The 19,844-nt window shown below is 43.7% G+C and overlaps 1 protein-coding gene across 1 annotated transcript in view; it reads left to right on the top strand.

Moving 5' to 3' along the window:
* The window catches only part of LOC126365758 (probable G-protein coupled receptor 139), a 1,098,473-nt gene that overhangs the window by 1,027,215 nt on the left and 51,414 nt on the right, over positions 1–19,844 (top strand). The window contains exon 7 of the mRNA XM_050008257.1: positions 10,356–10,534. Within this exon, the coding sequence (XP_049864214.1) occupies positions 10,356–10,534 (179 nt within the window). The remainder of the gene's footprint in view (positions 1–10,355; positions 10,535–19,844) is intronic.

Below are 19,844 nucleotides of genomic sequence, written 5' to 3'. Positions count from 1 at the left end.
ATCGAGACGTGGCTGCACGATTCGTTACAGCCGTGCGGATAAGATGCCTGTCATCTCGACTGGTAGTGATACGAGGCCGTTGGGATCCAGCACGGCGTTCCGTATTGCCCTCCCGAACCCACCGATTCGATATTCTGCTAACAGTCATTGGATCTCGACCAACTCGAGCAGCAATGTCGCGATGCAATAAACCGCAATCGCGATAGGCTACAATCCGACCTTTATCAAAGTCGGAAACGTGATGGTACGCATTTCTCCTCCTTGCACGAGGCATCACGACAATGTTGCACCAGGCAACGCCGGTCAACTGCTGTCGGTTGGAAACTTTCCTCATGTCAGCACGTTGCAGGTGTCGCCACTGGCGCTAACCTTGTGTGAATGCTCTGAAAAGCTAATCATTTGCATATCACAACATCTTCTTCCTGTCGGTTAAATTTCGCGTCCTTAGCACGACATCTTCGTGATATAACAATTTTAATGGCCAGTAGTGTAAGTTGCATATCCAACTATGTAGTACAGTTCATGTAAATTTGGCGTTGCGGCAGTCATTCTCATGCTGCTGTAATTTTAATGGCGTGAAGTGTACAAAGTCTTCTCTGTTCCTTGGTTCCGGTATAAGCCACAGAATACTGGATCAGGCTGCAGATGACACGCGACAGCGCGACGCCACCAGCACTCGTGCTGCGCAGTTCTGCTGGGAGGAGAATAGCCCGGGATCGCGTCCCTTTGTAACATGACTTCCGAGAAGCCCGCGCTGCAGCTGTCACGGCGGAAACGGCGCTGATGGCGGAGCGCTGTTGCGGCAGGTTCGCCTCACTTCCCGCTTCCTGCAGGCCCCGACGACCTGTGTCTGTCTGTCCGTCCGTCCGTTTTCTGTCACGCTACTTTGAGCTGACCTCGCAGGGAACCGGCTCCCGAGCCGCAACATCCTGCACCCTGCTCGAACGATCCCTTCTTTCTTCATTTCAGCAGATACAACAGTCCGTAAAATAACATCAAGTTGCGTTAATTCCAGAATGAAAAAAAGCACACAATCGCACCGAGTAAAGCACTAGTAACCTCCCAGGAGACATCGGACACTAATAGCATGTGGCACTGCCTCTAGCTTTCATGATGGTCCCAAATAAGAGGGGAAGAGAGTCCGTAAGTTTCTTCAGGAATGCCATTTCAATCTAGAGCGACTAGTTGGGGATTACATGCACAAGACCTGCCATACAGCTAGACTGCTGACTTCAGTATTCTATCCAGTGTCTTCTATAGTCCTAGACTTTTCTATTGGATTAAGATCGGGCGAACTAGCAGGCCAGTCGAGAGTACCTGAGTGTTTGTGAAATCACGAACATGTGCGTGTAGCCCTGTCAGCATGTCTGTTTTCATCTTGGAAGATGAAAGTCAGCTGTTCACTGCACACTCTCCGTAAACATGTGCAAAAAAGGACGACAAATGGTCATTGAGAGTACACAAAAATAATGTCGTGTGGCTAGGGCCTCCCGTCGGGTAGACCGTTCGCCTGGTGCATGTCTCTCGAGTTGACGCCACTTCGGCGACCTGCACGTCGATGGGGATGAAATGATGATGATTAGGACAACAAAACATCCAGTACATGAGCGAAGAAAATCTCCGACCCAGCCGGGAATCGAACCCAGGCCCTTAGGATTGACATTCTGTCAGCTGACCACTTTTTTTTTTAGTCTCATTTTGTTCGTTTTCGTTCGTTTCATCTGCTTGGTGCGGACGTCGCAAGACACCCGTTTCAGTTCGTCGTTGATCCACTAACTCAGCTTTTTTCTTACAGAGGGCAGCTAACCCTCTGACCGAACACGCTGAGTTGCCGTGCCGGCGCCACTCAGCTACCGGGGGCGGACATTAAGAGTACAGAGCCTACTCCTTCATGTCCCGAATGAGTGGTCCCAATACTATACCGGTACGAAAACCACTCCCAAAACACCACAGAACCACAGACTGCATGTGAAACGCCTCCTCGCATTGTCTGAAAAGAGGTAAAATCACTGTGACTCTTCGATTCACACAAAGCGCCTTCAGTCATCTGCTGTCCAGTTTCTGTGTTTTTTGGCCATTTGAAAGCGTATCAGCAATAGCCTTCTACTTTTCGTAGCGGTTGATCAGAAGCTAGTTTGGGATGAATCCGCATTCCTTTTTCATCATTCTTCTGAATGGTTTGATGTGACCCGCCACGAATTCCTCTCCTGTGCCAACCTCTTCATCTCTGAGTAGCACTTAAATCCTAGGTTCATAATTAGTTGCTGGATATATTCCAAACGCTGTCATCCTCTACATTTTTTGCCCTCTACAGCTCCCTCTAGTACCATGGAAGTCATTCTCTTCTGTCTTGACACGTGTCCTGTCATCCTGTCCCTTATCCCTGTCAGAGTTTTCACATATTTCTTTCCTCTCCGATTCCACACAAAAACTCCTCATTCATTATCTTATCAGTCCACATAATTTTCAACATTCGTCTGTAACACTGCATCTCAATTGATTCGATTCCCTTCTGTTCCGGTTTTCCCACAGTCCATGTTTCACTACCATACAATGCTGTACTCCAAACGTACATTCTCATAAATTTCTTCATCAAATTAAGGCCTGTGTTTCATACTGGTAGACTTCTGTTAGCCAGGAATGCCCTTTTTGCCAGCGCTAGTCTGCTTTTGATGTCCTTCTTGCTCCATCCATCATTGGTTATTTTGCTGGCCATGTAGCAAAATTTCTTAACTTCATCTACTTCGTGTCCGTCAATCCTGATGTCATGTTGCAGTCTGTTCTCATATCTGCCACTTCTAATTACTTTTGTCTTTCTTCGATTTACTCTCTGTCCATATTCTGTAATCATTCGGCTATTCATTCCATTCAGCAGTTCGCGTGATTCTTCTTCACTTTCACTCAGGATGGCAATGTCATCAGTGAATTTTACCATTGATACCCTTTCACCTTGAATTTTAATTCCTCTCCTGAAGCTTTCTTTTTATTTCCATCATTGTTTCTTCGGTCCACAAACTGAATAGTAGGTACGAAAGACTATATTCCAGTCTTACACCCTTTTTAATCCGAGCACTTCGTTCTTGGTTGTCCACTATTTTTATTCCCTTTTGGCTCTTGTACATATTGTATATTACCCGTTTTCCCTATAGCTTACCCCTACTTTTCTCAGAATTTCGAACATCTTGCACCACTTCAGATTGTCGAGAAATCCTTTGAATGTGTCTTGCTTTTCTTTAGCCTTGCTTCCATTATCAACCGCAACGTCAGAATAGTCTCTCTCGTACCTTTACCTCCTCCAAAGCCAAACTTATCGTCATCTAGCACAGCCTCAATTTTACTCTCCCTTCTTCTGTATATTATTCTTGTCAGTAGCTTCGATGCATGAGCTGTTAAGTTGATTGTGCGATAATTCTCGTATTTGTCAGCTATTCCAGTCTTCGGAATTGTGTAGATGATATTTTTGCAAAAGTCAGATGGTATGTCGCCAGACTCATGCATTCTGCACATCAACGTGAATAGTCGTTTTGTTGCCACTTTGCCCCAGTGATTTTAGAAATTCTGATGCAGTGTTATCTATTCCTTCTGCCTTATTTGACCTTAAGTCCTCCAAAGCTCTTTTCAATTCTGATTCTAGTACTGGATCCCCTAACTCTTCTAAATCGACTCCTGTTTCTTCTTCTGTCATATCAGACAAATCTTCCCCCTCATAGCGACATTCAGTGAACTCTTTCCACCTATCTGCACTCTCCTCTGCATGTAACAGTGGAATTCCTGTTGCACTATTAACGTTACCACCCTTGCTTTTAATTTCAACGAAAAAAAAAGTTGTTTTGACTTTCCTACATGCTGAAAGAGCTAGAAATCTCGCAATGGGAGTATGCACATTTTCTCTTAATTTCACATTCCAGTTCTGTTCTAACTTTTTTTTGGTACCAGTTATATCCAGCTAGAACACGTATCACGCAGCATAATCTACTTTGGTTGTGACGTCGATTAGTAAACATGAGTCAGATCAGACAAGAACTGATTCAGACAGATCTTGTAACTGAGAAGAATGGAATGAAGGAAGGATAGAAGGGAAAAAGTGAGGACACCGTGAATCGGGCTGCCTCGATGGGGATCTCAAGCCTTGTTTCTGTGAAACACGATTACAACGTCTTAATCACTGTGACACATGAATTATTTTGAGGCGATGGCAGATAGGGCTGCGATTTGACTGAAATCTGCCATGGGATCAGTCTGTGGAAAAACAACTCTGTGACAGTAATTAATTAAACAGATGGACGTAGCAGAACCAGCTATGATGCATGAGTAAATACCATCATGACAGCAGCTAAAGGAGCAAACAGGCTGCTATAATACAAATGGCATATCGATTACAGCAGATGCCGAGTTTATAACTTCACTGCGACATACCACAAACTCTAGCTTTCAGGCAAGTAGTGGAAAATCATATCATAATGGTCCTGTTCCGAATGAGGGACCGAAGGCTGCCGTACTCTATCCGAACTCTGTTGAAAATTATTTGAGGATTGACAGCTACTTCGGAAATAGTGGAGTGAGGACCACGCATGAAACACGGCACGCATTCAGCCAATCGCAGGAGACCCGTGGCCTCTGCAACTGCCACGGTTTGCAAAATCGTTCCTCTCTCCACTATAACACTACCCGCTTATACTATTTGATTGCGCTTCAGGCAGCTTGCTATGGCGTGGGATCGTTCGTAGAGCATTTGAAACCATGTTTGTTTTATTCCCTATTCAGGCCTGCCAGTTATTCAGGACCCGGTTTTTTCGCAAGAGTGGTGACCAAAAAGAAACTTACGGCTTCAGAGGCGGCCTGTAGTTATGGGGCTTTAGGCCTGGCGAGACGTGTGCTCGCAGCGGAGCTCTGGGATATCTAGGCTGCAGCCTATGCGCTCGCACCACAAAAAGGTTAAAACAAACAAGTATTCGTTTTAATACTGTAGGGTAGCTCCTGTTATAATTGTAAAGGGCGCGTGCGTAATTTTTTGTACGGGTTTATTCCGTTCAGTTTTTAGACGATAGCTGATACGAATTAAGTCAGTGTTTGCCTCTCAGACGCCACATTCCCTCGGCTCAAGTTTACAATCGAACACGTGGCACTTCATTTAGCAAAATCGCTACGACTTGTAAGAAGTGTGGTAGTTTTAAGTGAGTTCGATGTTTCAGAGAGGCGATTTTATCCATTTCATTTCATCGAAGCCAGGAGTGATACTTCTTTTCACTTCCTCTCTCCAAGCGTGGACGTCTGAGTCATTGAAATAAACGAAAACCATTTAAGACAACTTTATTCGTCAACGAGATGTTGTGGGAAAGTACTGTATTTGAATTAAATGTATTTAAAATTTGCTTTTTTGCTATCTGGTATTTGGCTAACAAATTCACTATGTGATCAAAAGTATCCGGACACCTCGCTGAAAGTGACTTACAAGTTCGTGGCGCCCTCCATCGGTAATGCTGGAATTCAGTATGGTGTTGGCCCACCCTTAACCTTGATGACAGCTTCCACTCTCGCAGGCATACGTTCAGTCAGCTGCTGGAAGGTTTCTTGGGGAATGGCAGCCCACTGTTCAAGGAGTGCTACACTGAGGAGAGGTGTCGCCTGGCACGAAGTCAGCGTTCCAAAAAATCCCAAAGGTGTTCTATAGGATTCAGATGAGGACTCAGTGCAGGCCAGTCCATTACAGACATGTTATTGTCGTATAACCACTCCACCAGAGGCCGTGCATTATGAACAGGTGCTCGATCGTGTTGAAAGATGCAGTCGCCATCCCCGAATTGCTCTTCAAAAATGGGAAGCAAGAAGGTGCTTAAAACATCAATGTAGGCCTATGCTGTGATAGTGCCAAGCAAAATAACAAGGGGTGCAAGCCCCCTCCCTCGCTGGCAGATGACGTTCACCGGCCATTCACCATACCTAAACCCTGCCATCGGATCGCCAAATTGTGTACCGTGATTTGTCACTCCACACAACGTTTTTCCACTGTTCAATCGTCCAATGTTTACGCTCCTTAGACCAAGCGAAGCGTCGTTTGGCATTTACCGGCGTGATGTGTGGCTTATGAGCACCCGCTCTACCATGGAATCCAAGTTTTCTCTCCTACCGCCTAACTGTCATAGTACTTGCAGTGAATACTGATGCAGTTTGGAATTCCTGTGTGATAGTATGGATAGATGTCCGCCAACTACACATTACGACCCTCTTCAACTGTCGGCGGTCTCTTTCAGTGAACAGAGGAGGTCGGCCTGAACGTTTTTGTGCTGTAAGTGTCCCTCCACGTTTCCACTTCACTATTACATCGGAAAGAGTGGACCTAGGGATGTTTAGGATTGTGGAAATTTCGCGTACAGACGTATGACACAAGTGAGTATGACGTATGACTAGGTTCGAAGTCCGTGAGTTCCGCAGAGCGCGCCATTCTGCTCTCTCAGGATGTCTAATGACTACTGGGGTCGCTGATATGGAGTACCTGGCAGTAGGTGAAAGCGCAATACACCCAATATGAAAAACGTATGTTTTTGGGGGTGTCCGGATACTTTTGGTCAAATGTGAGGTGTACTCGTATATTGGCAAACAGTTACAATATTTTATTTTTAAAATTGAAATACTGATTTTTGAATGTTTGCTTTTTTCCACAACGTTATTCGTATTGGTTTTAATTAATTGTGTTGAAACCCTTAGTGCCTTCAATTCTTTTCAGCTTTTTAATCTCATCCATCAGTAAGTTAAAATTATATGGAAAAAAATTCGTGTATCTATACCTTTTATAAGTTAAAGTCCACAGATGCGTTTTTCTGTCTGTATGTTATGGATAATATGAGGAAACTACTGTAAGGATTTTGGTATGACTTTCACTTATTGACTGAGTCACGAGGAAGGCTTGTTTATATCACTACATATTGTAAACATTTCGTCCGGCCGTAGAAACTTGGTGCTACACATGCGAAGCCGGATCACGTCTCTAGTAGAATAACAAACCTGAAATGCTGTGTTGCGAGCTTTTAACTAAAAATTGCTTTAAAGAGCAATTTTTATGGACTAGTTACCAGCAACACAGGCTCAGGCTAACGGTCTGTAGGTTCTAAAAACATTATGTTTCAAAAGTCTCCCGACACCCAGATGTAACGCGAAATTGACAAATAGATGTCAAGGGAAGAGGACCTGTCAGTATAAAAGGAGGTGGGGAGTATATTATTGTAAGTAGAAAAGCAGTAACAGAAGGATGGGTCTGTCAGGAGAGTTCAGTGACTTCTAACGTGAACTAGTCATTGATAGCACCTCATTAACAAATCCATCAGGGGCACATCTACTGTTCTCAAACTGTCCAAGTCACCTTTTGGGGATGTAATTACAACGTGAAAAGGAGGAAGGAAGGACCACACGTAAACCAAGACAAAGCACTCCTCATGTTATGACGGACATTGACCATCGAGCATTGCAGACGGTGGCAGTAAAAAATGACATGAAATCACCGGAAGGAATCACAAATTCTGAAGTGCTACCAGAAGTCCAGCTAGCACAATGCCCGTGCATACCGAGTTGAAAAGAATGGGGTATTATTTTCGGGCAGCTCCTCAAAAGCCACACAGTTCTGTAGTCAATGTTAAGTAACGGTCAATATGGCGTAAAGAGCGACGCCACCGTGTGTAGTGACAGTAAGGAAGTATGGACGGGTTGGTGTTACTGTACTGTATTGCGCTGAAGAAAACGCTAACTGCAGGAGGGTGTGAACGCAGTTTACAACATTGTGTACTGCATACATTAGAGTACCAGTTCGAAAATTATGGTTGTTTCTATCAGCATGACAATATACTCTATCATAAAGCAGAATCCGTGATGGAACGGTTCGTGGACAATAACATTCCTGTAATGGACTAGCTTCCCCAAAGTCCCTTGCTGAATCCAACAGTCAACCTTTGGAATCGGTTAAAACGTCGACATCGCTCCAGACCCGGTGTCTAACATCACTTCCTACTCTGGTTGAGGCTCTTGAGCAAGAATCGACTGGTATCTACATCTACATTTATACTCCATAAGCCACCCAACGGTGTGTGGCGGAGGGCACTTTAGGTGCCACTGTCGTTACCTCCCTTTCCTGTTCCACTCGCGTATAGTTCGCGGGAAGAACGACTGCCGGAAAGCCTCCGTCCGCGCTCGAATCTCTTTAATTTTACATTCGTGAACTCCTCGAGAGGTATAAGTAGGGGGAAGCAATATATTCGATACCTTATCCAGAAACGCACCCTCTCGAAACCTGGGGAGCAAGCTACACCGCGATGCAGAGCGCCTCTCTTGCAGAGTCTGCCACTTGAGTTTGCTAAACATCTACGTAACGCTTACTAAATAACCCTGTGACGAAACACGCCGCTCTTCTTTGGATGCTCTCTATCTCCTCTGTTAACCCGACCTGGTACGGATCCCACGCTGATGAGCAATACTCAAGTATAGGACGAATGAGTGTTTTGTAAGCCACCTCCTTTGTTGATGGACTACATTTTCTATGGACTGTCCCAATGAATCTCAACCTGGCAACCGCCTTACCAACAATTAATTTTATATAATCATTCCACTTCAAATCGTTCCGTACACATACTCCCAGATATTTTACAGAAATAACTGCAACCAGTGTTTGTTCCGCTATCATATAGTCATACAATAAAGGATCGTTCTTTCTATGTATTCGCAATACATTACATTTGTCTATGTTAAGGGCCAGTTGCCACTCCGTGCACCAAGTGCCTATCCGCTACAGATCTTTCTGCATTTCGCTACAATTTTCTAATGCTGCAACTTCTCTGTATACTACATCATCCGCGAAAAGCCGCATGGAACTTCCGACTCTATCTACTCGGTCATTTATGTATATTGTGAAAAGCAATGGTCCCATAACACTCCCCTGTGGCACGCCAGAGGTTACCTTAACGTCTGTAGACGTCTCTCCATTGAGAACAACATGCTGTGTTCTGTTTGCTAAAAACTCTTCAATCCAGCCACACAGCTGGTCTGATATTCCGTAGGCTCTTACTTTGTTTATGAGGCGACTGTGCGGAACTGTATCGAATGCCTTCCGGAAGTCAAGGAAAATGGCATCTACCTGGGAGCCTGTATCTACCATATTCTGGGTCTCATGAACAAATAAAGCGAGTTGGATCTCACACGATCGCTGTTTCCTGAATCCATGTTGATTCCTACAGAGTAAATTGTGGATTTCCAGAAATGACATGATACGAGAGCAAAAAACATGTTCTAAAATTCTACAGATCGACGTCAGAGATATAGGTCTGTACAGGGTGTTACAAAAAGGTACGGCCAAACTTTCAGGAAATATTCCTCACACACAAAGAAAGAAAATATTCTATGTGGACATGTGTCCGGAAACGCTTACTTTCCGTGTTAGAGCTCATTTTATTACTTCTCTTCAAATAACATTAACCATGGAATGGAAACACACAGCAACAGAACGTACCAGCGTGACTTCAAACACTTTGTTACAGGAAATGTTCAAAATGTCCTCCGTTAGCGAGGATACATGCATCCAACCTCGGTCGCATGGAATCCCTGATGCGCTGATGCAGCCCTGGAGAATGGCGTAGTGTATCACAGCCGTCCACAATACGAGCACAGGAGAGCGTGGAGGTCATGGAATTGGTCCGCCTCTACCAATCCATCGGTCACCGAATCTGTTGTTGAGAAGCGTACGAACACTTCGACTGAAATGTGCAGGAGCTGCATCGTGCATGAACCGCATGTTGTGTCGTACTTGTAAAGGCACATGTTCTAGCAGCACAGGTAGAGTATCCCGTATGAAATCATGGCAACGTGCTCCATTGAGAGTAGGTGGAAGAACATACTGACGAAACTAAAATGAGCTCTAACATGGAAATTAAGCGTTTCCGGACACATGTCGACGTAACATCTTTTCCTTATTTGTGTGTGAGGATTGTTTCCTGAAAGTTCGGCCGTACCTTTTTTGTAACACCCTGTAGTTTTGCGCATCTGCTCGACGACCCTTCTCGAAGACTGGAGCTACCTGTGCTCTTTTCCAATCATTTGGAACCTTCCTTTCCTCGAGAGACATTCAGACACCTTATTGGAAGTGTCCGCAGCAGAGTTCAAGTCGTCATAAAGGCGAAGGGTGGGCACGCTCCACATTAATGTCCACTGGTAGGTGTCCGCATATTTCCTGTCAGATAGTATACGACTGTAGTTGGTGAACAGCTGATGCCTGTAGGAGGTGAGATAGTACATGACTGGGGTTGACAGGCAGCTGATGCACGTAGGAGGTGAGGGAGAGATGGGAGTGACGGTGCGGTGTGGGGTGCGTGTTGCAGGCAGCTCGTCCATCTGGCTGACGGTGTCGTTCACGGTGGAGCGCTACATCGCGGTGTGCCACCCGCTGCGCGGCAAGGTGCTGTGCACGGAGGCGCGCGCCCGCAGAGTCACGCTGCTCGTCGTCGTCGCCTGCCTGCTGGCCACCGCCACCACGCCCTACGAGTGGCGCATCACGCAGGTAACTACAGCGTCCATGCGGGCGACTTGGAGGGTGGCTGCTGGCGCCGGCGCTAGTCTGTTCTGATTATCCACTCTATGTATCGTAATCTCCAGCTGTTCTAGTAGATCCAGCTTTTGGCATTTGTCCTGTCTATGTAAAATAACGAGATCCTGATCTATTCCCAACATGGGGTGTCCCGTTTCCCAAATACGCGTGGCTACAGTTGACTTTTCGAAATTATTAAGCCGGAAAGGAGGAGGAGGAGATTAGTGTTTAACGTCCCGTCGACAACGAGGTCATTAGAGACGGAGCGCAAGCTCGGGTTAGGGAAGGACGGGGAAGCAAATCGGCCGTGCCCTTTCAAAGGAACCATCCCGGCATTTGCCTGAAAGGATTTAGGGAAATCACGGAAAACCTAAAACAGGAAGGCCGGAGACGGATCCAGAAAGCATCGCTATGTTCTTTGTAACGTACTTCTTAGGACCTACCAGTTTGGCCTAGATAGCTTGCCTTGCCTTGATATTTGGCAGGATACCATCATTTCATGAGGTCCTTGGAACATGTACACGTTTTCTGTTTGTATACACATCTCAGTGACTTCCTTGTTTACTTGCGCGTGAGCTCACTCGCGTTTCAGTGTCGTGTTTGGCTACGTGTTGTGTGGTATCAACGAAGGCGCATGGGCGGTTTACGACGATAGAGGAGAGAGCCGAGTGGTTGGATGTTGAATACCACAGGCGACACCATTTTAGACTTTTTTTATGTTTTGACGACTATGTGGAGATGCACCTTGGAAGACACGGCTGCAACAAGGGAAGTAGCCACGATGTTTCAATTTTATTATCAATTTTATTGTGCCTGGTGCATGTTCCATTTTAGCGAGTTTTAACAGGTTCTTTTACTTTTTATTATTCTGATGATGGAAGCTTGACTTCCTAAACGCGTCAATCTTAGTGTTTTACACTATAAACAAGTGGTTGAGCCGATATATTTTTTAACATTGACATTCACAACCACGACCTCTCATCCAATATGGATAAAATCAAAGCTCATTGGAGGCGTTTGTTGTGGTGCGAGGAGTCGTGATTTTGTTTCTTTACAAATAAAGCACACTCAGAAGATGCAACAGGTCTGCCAAAGAGACTGCTTACACAAAGCGTGTCCGTCCTGTAGTAGAGTGTTGTTGTATGGATTGGGATGGTTACCAGATAGGGCTGACGGAGGACACTGAAAAAGTCCATAGAACGGCAACCTTTCTTTTAATCGTAACTTTTCACATTTACTTAACTTTCTACATCTACATCATAATCCGCAAGTCATCTAACAATGTGTGGCGGTGTAAATCTGAAGAAAGATGGACTCTTTCTTCGTCGCGCTGAGGCCATTGTCGATGTTAGAGGCGGTGTTAGACGATATTAAATTGATGTATGGAGCGGCTGAGTAATTTTTTATCTGTTCTGCATATATTTCGAACCACTCACTGCCGAGCGGTCTCGGGCGCTGCAGTCATGGACTGAGCGACTGGTCACGGCGGAGTTTCGAGTCCTCGCTCGGGCATGGATGTGTGTGTTTGTCCTTAGGATAATTTAGGTTAAGTAGTGTGTAAGCTTCGGGACTGATGACCTTAGCAGTTACGTCCCATAAGATTTCACATTGAACATTTTTTTGAACCACTCACTCGCTTAGTAACATGATGCTCTGATGGTGATACGACATACCGAAAGCAGTGGTAATCCATCTTGATCCTCGGCCATTCATCGACAGTCCTCAACTCGCGCAGAATGGTCAGACCTGGGTCCAAAGCACGCGTGTCTTCCTAGATCCGCTCGTAAGACTGACGTCTGTGACTTCTGAGGACACGCAAGCATATTCGTCTCCGTGGAATATTCGTCAAATCATTCCCATCCAGAGAAAAATCGAACCCTCCACTGTCTTGTTGTAGCTTTAAACCTCTTCCAGGAGACTAAACGGAAAAATAATATACCAGGCGGTTATAATTAAAGTGCAGGTACTCACGGAGGTCCTGTGTGGACTGTAATTATCAAGGGGCAGCGAAACATGGCACATATGCTAAAGCGTCAACAAGGAACCGATTTACACTTGAAAACGAATTAGTTCCAATTGTCACCACCAGGTGCAAATCTGGGGCTGTACAGTGTTTGTATGACGGTATGACATCCACGCTGTCATTTCAAATGGTTCACATGGCTCTAATCACTACCGGATTTAACATCTCAGGTCAACAGTCCCCTATACTTAGAACTACTTAAACCTAACTAACCTAAGAAGTCCCACACACCCAAGCCCGAGGCAGGGCTCGAACCTGCGACCGTATCAGCAGCGCGGTTCCGGACTGAAGCGCCTAGAACCTCTCGGTCACAGCGGCCGCCTCGCTGTCATTTGACAAACCATAACGTGAGTGAACAGTGTGACTATCGAGTAGTCACTGTGCGCTGCTAGGGAACCTGTTTTATGTGACTGGCAAAATTAAAGTGCTGCATTGAGAAAATATCGCCGACGGAAAGGTCTGAAGAGAGGTCCGATGTCGTTAAATGGCTTTAAGAAGATCGTAATGAAATTTCAAATTTCTACGGCAGCCACCACACTAGTCACACATGGTTTGATAGTAAAACGTAACACAAAAGCAGAAAATAACTTCCACAACACAATAGTTTCGTAATCTGTACTAATACGAAACTAAACACTAATGTAAACAAACTTATAAACTTGCTTCAGAAACTTTTAGTTGACCACAAAAATTCTGGATGAGAGACATGAATTAATTTAACTTTGAAGCGCGCTAAGTCTAGTCCAAAATTTACCTTAAGTATGAAACAAACTCCCGACTGCCGGCCTTTACGAAATACTTCCTTTTCGATGTAATTACGTTTAGAAAATCGAAACCTTCAATAGATAGATTAGATAAGAAGTAAATGCACTTGTCTAAAATGTAATATTAACCAAATTATCTCTTATTTCAATATTAATCGCTTAACTTAGTGAGAGCTTCGTACACGCGCGTCCGCTTAGCAGCAGGGCTGCCAACCTCCCCTAACAACGTGTACCGCGACTCAAATTCAGGCCATCTTTTTTTGTGTTTCGAGCGTGTTCCTGTGACTATTCTAATCTCGGTTCTCGTAACGTGTGCTGAGCGAAATATTCATATGTGGGACGGCAAAATCTCAGAGCGAAGAGGTGATGTAGGAATGGGTCTAATCCAGCCCTGTGGGATACGTAACAAATATACAATAGACAGCCCAGTACAGCAGAGCTCGTGTGCCTTCTAGATGAGAACTCTCAGTCTCTGAAGTGAACAGTCTTCCATCTCAACAGTACCGTTGCTCTATTCTTCTTTGCTGTGATGAAGGTGATAATCTTGTTGACTAGTGAACCAGTCTCTTCGTCAGCGTCTATCCACTAAACACTCGAAGGTCGCTGACCTCTCGCGCCTCTTGGAACTTGGTCGCCGCTTTTGTAGGTGACAGATTGCCTGTCCGAATGTCAACAACTCAACTCCTTAGCCACTTTGCGCTAAGAGGTCTCGATCCGTTCGTTCGTGTTCGGAGCTCATATTCAGTACTGTGGAAATACGCAAAAACAAATTAAAAACCGGACAATTTTACACCATAAAGCCTTATTGGAAGAAAGTAATTCATGTTTTGCGTTACATTACTGTTTACTTTTTTTAATTTGTTTAATAATAGAATGCAGACCAAATCCTCATCGTCAAAGTTACGTCTTTTGCGGTATGTGAACATTGCTCCTCGGAAATGATTGCTGAAGTTAGAATTTCTTTGACATTTCAGTTTTTTTTACTTATGTATAAGCATTTGTTTCCTCACGACCGGCACATTAGAAGCTACTATAAGCTGTGTTTCGCAATGTTTTTCTTTTATTTCAAATAATCCTTTTTGAGGGTACGAAAAAATAACATTGTTTCTGCTTCTTTGTTTGCAAATGCAGCTTCTTTGAACCCACACTTCTTTAATCTTCTAGAATGTTTCTCTTTCTCTTCTTGTGTCCACTTTCTTCCGTTCTTGAATTTTCGCTCTCCTGACAGCCTCCCTTTTCTGTTACTTCCTTAAAAAAATGTTCTCTTTCTTATTGTGTCCATGTCGACTCCCACAGACCTCTTACTGCTTCTCTCAGCCATTTTGTTATATTTGTAATCGTTTAGTAATCAAAGATTTGTTTTGTTATTCTGTCGTTCTTCGTCTTGCATATGTGTCCATAGGATTTAAATCATTTTTCTCATTACATCTGTTACCTTTCGCGCTCTCAGATATGGGTCTGTAATCTACATCGAACTCTATTTCTATCTTTGTGTCTATTGCTCACAGTTACTACTACTACTACTACTACTACTACTATTATTATTATTATTATTATTATTATTATTATTTTATTATTATTACAATCCGTAGAATGTTAACATATGCTCTACCTTCTTTTATGACTAATAGATTGTACAACCTCAAAACCGAGTATTGCATTACATAGTTGAAGTATTCGTACGATTGGAACGAAAAGAAAGTGATTCAGTAAACGGGGAAATATTGCGGGAAGAATAAAATAAAAATGAGTTCTAGGGTAGGGGGTAGAGAGAAAACCAAGATAGTACGTAATTTAAAACAATAATAATAATGTACTAAATAATAAAAATATGCTACCAATAGCAGTATCAAAATATAAAAAATTATTCAGTTCATGAGTCTGTTATGGCGATATTTGTACACGATGATGAGATAAAAGAAATAATTCAGGTAGTGAAGTGAGACGAAAATTAAATAGGTGACTGGAATTCGAGAGTAGGAAAAGGGAGAGAAGGAAACACAGTAGGTGAATATGCACTGGGGGTAAGAAATGAAAGAGGAAGCCGCCTGGTAGAATTTTGCACAGAGCATAACTTAATCATAGCTAACACTTGGTTCAAGAATCATAAAAGAAGGTTGTATACATGGAAGAAGCCTGGAGGTACTGGAAGGTATCAGATAGATTATATAATGGCAAGACAGAGATTTAGGAACCAGGTTTTAAATTGTAAGACATTTCCAGGGGCAGATGTGGACTCTGACCACAATCTATTGGTTATGAACTGTAGATTAAAACTGCAGAAACTGCAAAAAGGTGGGAATTTAAGGAGATGAGACCTGGGTAAACTGACTGAACCAGAGGTTGTACAGAATTTCACGGAGAGCATAAGCGGACAATTGACAGGAATGGGGGAAAGAAACACAGTAGAAGAAGAATGGGTAGATTTGATGGATAAAGTAGTGAAGGCAGGATCAAGTAGGTAAAACGACGAGGGCTAGTAGAAATCCTTGGGTAACAGAAGAAATATTGAATTTCATTGATGAAAGGAGAAAATATAAAAATGCAGTGAATGAAGCAGGCAAAATGGAATACAAACGTCTCAAAAATGAGATCGACAGGAAGTGCAAAATGCCTAAGCAGGCATGGCTAGAGGACAAATGAAAGGATGTAGAGGCTTATCTCACTAGGGGTAAGATAGATACTGCCTACAGGAAAATTAAAGAGACCTTTGGAGGAAAGAGAACCACTTTATAAATATCAAGAGCTCAGATGGAAACCCAGTTCTAAGGAAAGAAGGGAAAACAGAAAGATGGAAGTATATAGAGGGTCTATACAAGGGCGATGTACTTGAGGACAATATTATGGAAAAGGAAAAGAATGTAGATGAAGACGAAATGGGAGATACGAAACTGCGTGAAGAGTTTGACAGAGCACTGAAAGACCTAAGTCAAAACAAGGCCCCGGGAGTAGACAACATTCCATTTGAACTAGTGACGGCCTTGGGAGAGCCAGTCCTGACAAAACTCTACCATCTGGTGAACAAGATGTATGAGACAGGCGAAATACCCTCACACTTCAAGAAGAATATAATAGTTCGAATCCCAAAGAAAGCAGGTGTTGACAGATGTGAAAATTACCGAACTATCATTTTAATAAATCACAGCTGCAAAATACTAATACGAATTCTTTACAGACGAATGGAAAAACGTAGAAGCCGACCTCGGGGAAGATCAGTTTGGATTCCGTAGAAATATTGGAACACGTGAGGCAATACTGGCCCTACAACTTATCTTAGAAGCTAGATTAAGGAAAGGCAAACCTACGTTTCTAGCATTTGTAGACTTAGAGAAAGCTTTTGACGATGTTGACTGGAATACTCTCTTTCAAACTCTGAAGGTGGCAGGGGTAAAATACAGGGAGCGATAGGCTATTTACAATTTGTACAGAAACCAGGTGGCAGTTATAAGAGTCGAGGGACCTGAAAGGGAAGCAGTGATTGAGAAGGGAGTGACAGGGTTGTTGCCTCTCCCCGCTGTTATACAATCTGTATATTGAGTAAGCAGTAAAGGAAACAAAAGAAAAATTCAGAGTAGGTATTAAACTCCATGGAGAAGGAATAAATACTTTGAGGCTCGCCGATGACATTGTAATTCTGTCAGAGACATCAACAAAAGCAAAACGAGGATAATGGAATGTAGTCGAATTAAGTCGGGGGTTGCTGAGGGAATTAGATTGGGAAATGAGGCGCTTAAAGTAGTAAAGGAGTTTTGCTATTTGGGGAGCAAAATAACTGATGATGGTCGAAGTAGAGAAGATATAAAATGTAGACTGGCAATGGCAAGGAAAGCGTTTCTGAAGAAGAGAAATTTGGTAACGTCGAGTATAGATTTAAGTGTCAGGAAGTCGTTTCTGAAATTATTTGTATGGAGTGTAGCCATGTATGGAAGTGAAACATGGACGATAACTAGTTTGGACAAGAAGAGAATAGAAGCTTTCGAAATGTGGTGCTACAGAATAATGCTAAAGATTAGATGGGTAGTTCACATAACTAATGAGGAGGTATTGAATAGAATTTATGAGAAGAGGAGTTCGTGGCATAACTTGAGAAGAAGAAGGGACCGGTAATCTGAGGCATCAAAGGATCACCAATTTAGTATTTGAGGGCAGCGTGGAGGGTAAAAATCGTAGAGGGAGACCAAGAGATGAATACACTAAGCAGATTCAGAAGGATGTAGGTTGCAGTAAGTACTGGGAGATGAAGAAACTTGCACAGGATAGGGTAGCATGGAGAGCTGCATCAAACCAGTCTCAGGACTGAAGACCACAACAACACAACAACGAAGAGCAATTCGTCAGTCGTAGTACATCCAGAGCACTGCAGTACTAAGCGTCGAACTCTAAAAACGTAGCCGCCTACCGTCTGGCATGAGTTCACATCGATTTTCGAGCCGCTTGGTACGTGGAGTGCGATCCACCGTTTAACTATGGTCCTCTCCGCTGCCTGGCGCTTCTGGTCTCGCTGAGGTGCTGTCCTCCCTTCCCCTGTTGGTGGCACACGCTCTGTAAGCTCTGGTCTCGAACGGTACATCAAGCTGGAACCGCTGTTATTCTTCAGAACTCATGGGTCGTGAATCCGTAGATCCACTGACACCCATGCCTGCATGACAAGTCCAGACATCAGCGAGCCAGAGATAGACGGTTAATAGTGACAGTGCCTGCACTTTCTCGCCTTATCCTGCATCTTCAGTGATGGAGTGATGTTCGTCAAGACCGAAGATGCGTATCATATCGCATCAAGTACAACATTTTGAAAATTTGGAAATTTGTGGTTAGGTCTTATGGGACCAAACTGCTGAGGTCATCAGCCCCTTCAACATTTTGAACAGACCATCTCTGTATCAGCTGTGATGTTTTGGACTCTTGTGGTACGACCGAGTGAGGAAGTGCAGTGGTTAAAACGCTGGGATCACATTTGGGAGTGCAGATTCCATCCGACCACACTAACTTAGATTTTCCCTTAAAAAAGTTCAAGGGATGTGGTGATGAATCCTTAAGCAATACCATGACCAGTTTTCCGACCGACTGATATCTAATCTAAGTATTCCATCTCATATGCTCACCTCTTCAGCAGAACATTAAGCCTTGCCCCTCTCTCGGTATTTAGTGTAATGTTCTACATAATACAGATTGTGTTCATGTTATAATATGGTTAGCAAGTTGTAAACTGTTTGATACTTAGATTGATCATGTGTAACTGTATCAAAATTCTGAAAAAATGACATAGCCTAATTTGTGTAATTTGGAAATTTCATGAAGTCTCTTTCTCTACGAACACTGATGGGTATTTCATGATTTTTTCAACACCCTACAGCAGTAAAATGAAAAGAATTGGATCACAAGCCAGCAACTAAAGTCAACTATGATTCACTTTCATGATCCGAACACGAGTTCTGTTATTACTTGCAGTGATATAGAATCACTCTCATAACACAGTAGTTTCAGACAGTTTTTCCTCTTGAAATATTATACTGCCTGACAAAAACGTTAGTCATACAGGAGAAGTGGAGGAAGCGATATGAAAATTAATGGATTGAGTCGTGGATGTTATTTCTGTGATTACAAAATCTAGTCAAATTTATAAATAAGTTGGCAGTATGAGCCCGTTTATCAGAACGACAGTGCGCCCTCTCTGGCCTGGTAGCTTGGATTTATTCGGTAGGGAAACGTGTCATAAAACTTATCAATCCTCGCCGAGCTGGTCCACAACCGTTGTACATGGTCCCTGATATTCTGGATACCAGCAATGGGACAGGACCGATTCCCACGCTGGTCGAACAAATGTTGGGCAGAGATATGAGAAATTTGTTCGCCACCGGGGTACATCATCATCACGCAGACAGTTTGTAGAGATACGTACCATGTGCAGACGATTGTGGTCCGGTTGAAAAATGGCACGACAATACTGTCGGAAGAGAGGTCATACACGAGTACCCACGCTGTCCGTGACATACCGTTGTGCCGTCAGAGTTCCCTCAACAACCACCAGCCATGACGTTGCAAAGTGTCAAGGTGGGAAGATAATTGGCGTTACCTATAGACGTCTACTCCGGAACATCCTATGGCACAGAACCACGCTTCAGGTGCACCACTGTCAAACTATGTATAATACACTACTGGCCATTAAAAATGGTACACCAAGAAGAAATTCAGATGATAAACGGGTATTCATTGGACAAATATATTATACTAGAACTGACATCTGACTACATTTTCACGCAATTTGGGTGCATAGATCCTGAGAAATCAGTACCCAGAACAACCACCTCTGGCCGTAATAGCGGTCTTCATACGCCCGGGCATTGAGTCAGACAGAGCTTGCATGGCGTGCACAAGTACAGCTGCCCATGCAGATTCAACACGATTCCACAGTTCATCAAGAGTAGTGACTGGCGTATTATGACGAGCCAGTTGCTCGGCCACCATTGACCACACGTTTTCAATTGGTAAGAGATCT

This window comes from Schistocerca gregaria, chromosome 4, assembly GCF_023897955.1.
Source record: "Schistocerca gregaria isolate iqSchGreg1 chromosome 4, iqSchGreg1.2, whole genome shotgun sequence".
In the NCBI taxonomy this organism is placed as follows: Eukaryota; Metazoa; Arthropoda; class Insecta; order Orthoptera; family Acrididae; genus Schistocerca; species Schistocerca gregaria.
This window is presented reverse-complemented; position numbering and strand designations above follow the sequence as displayed.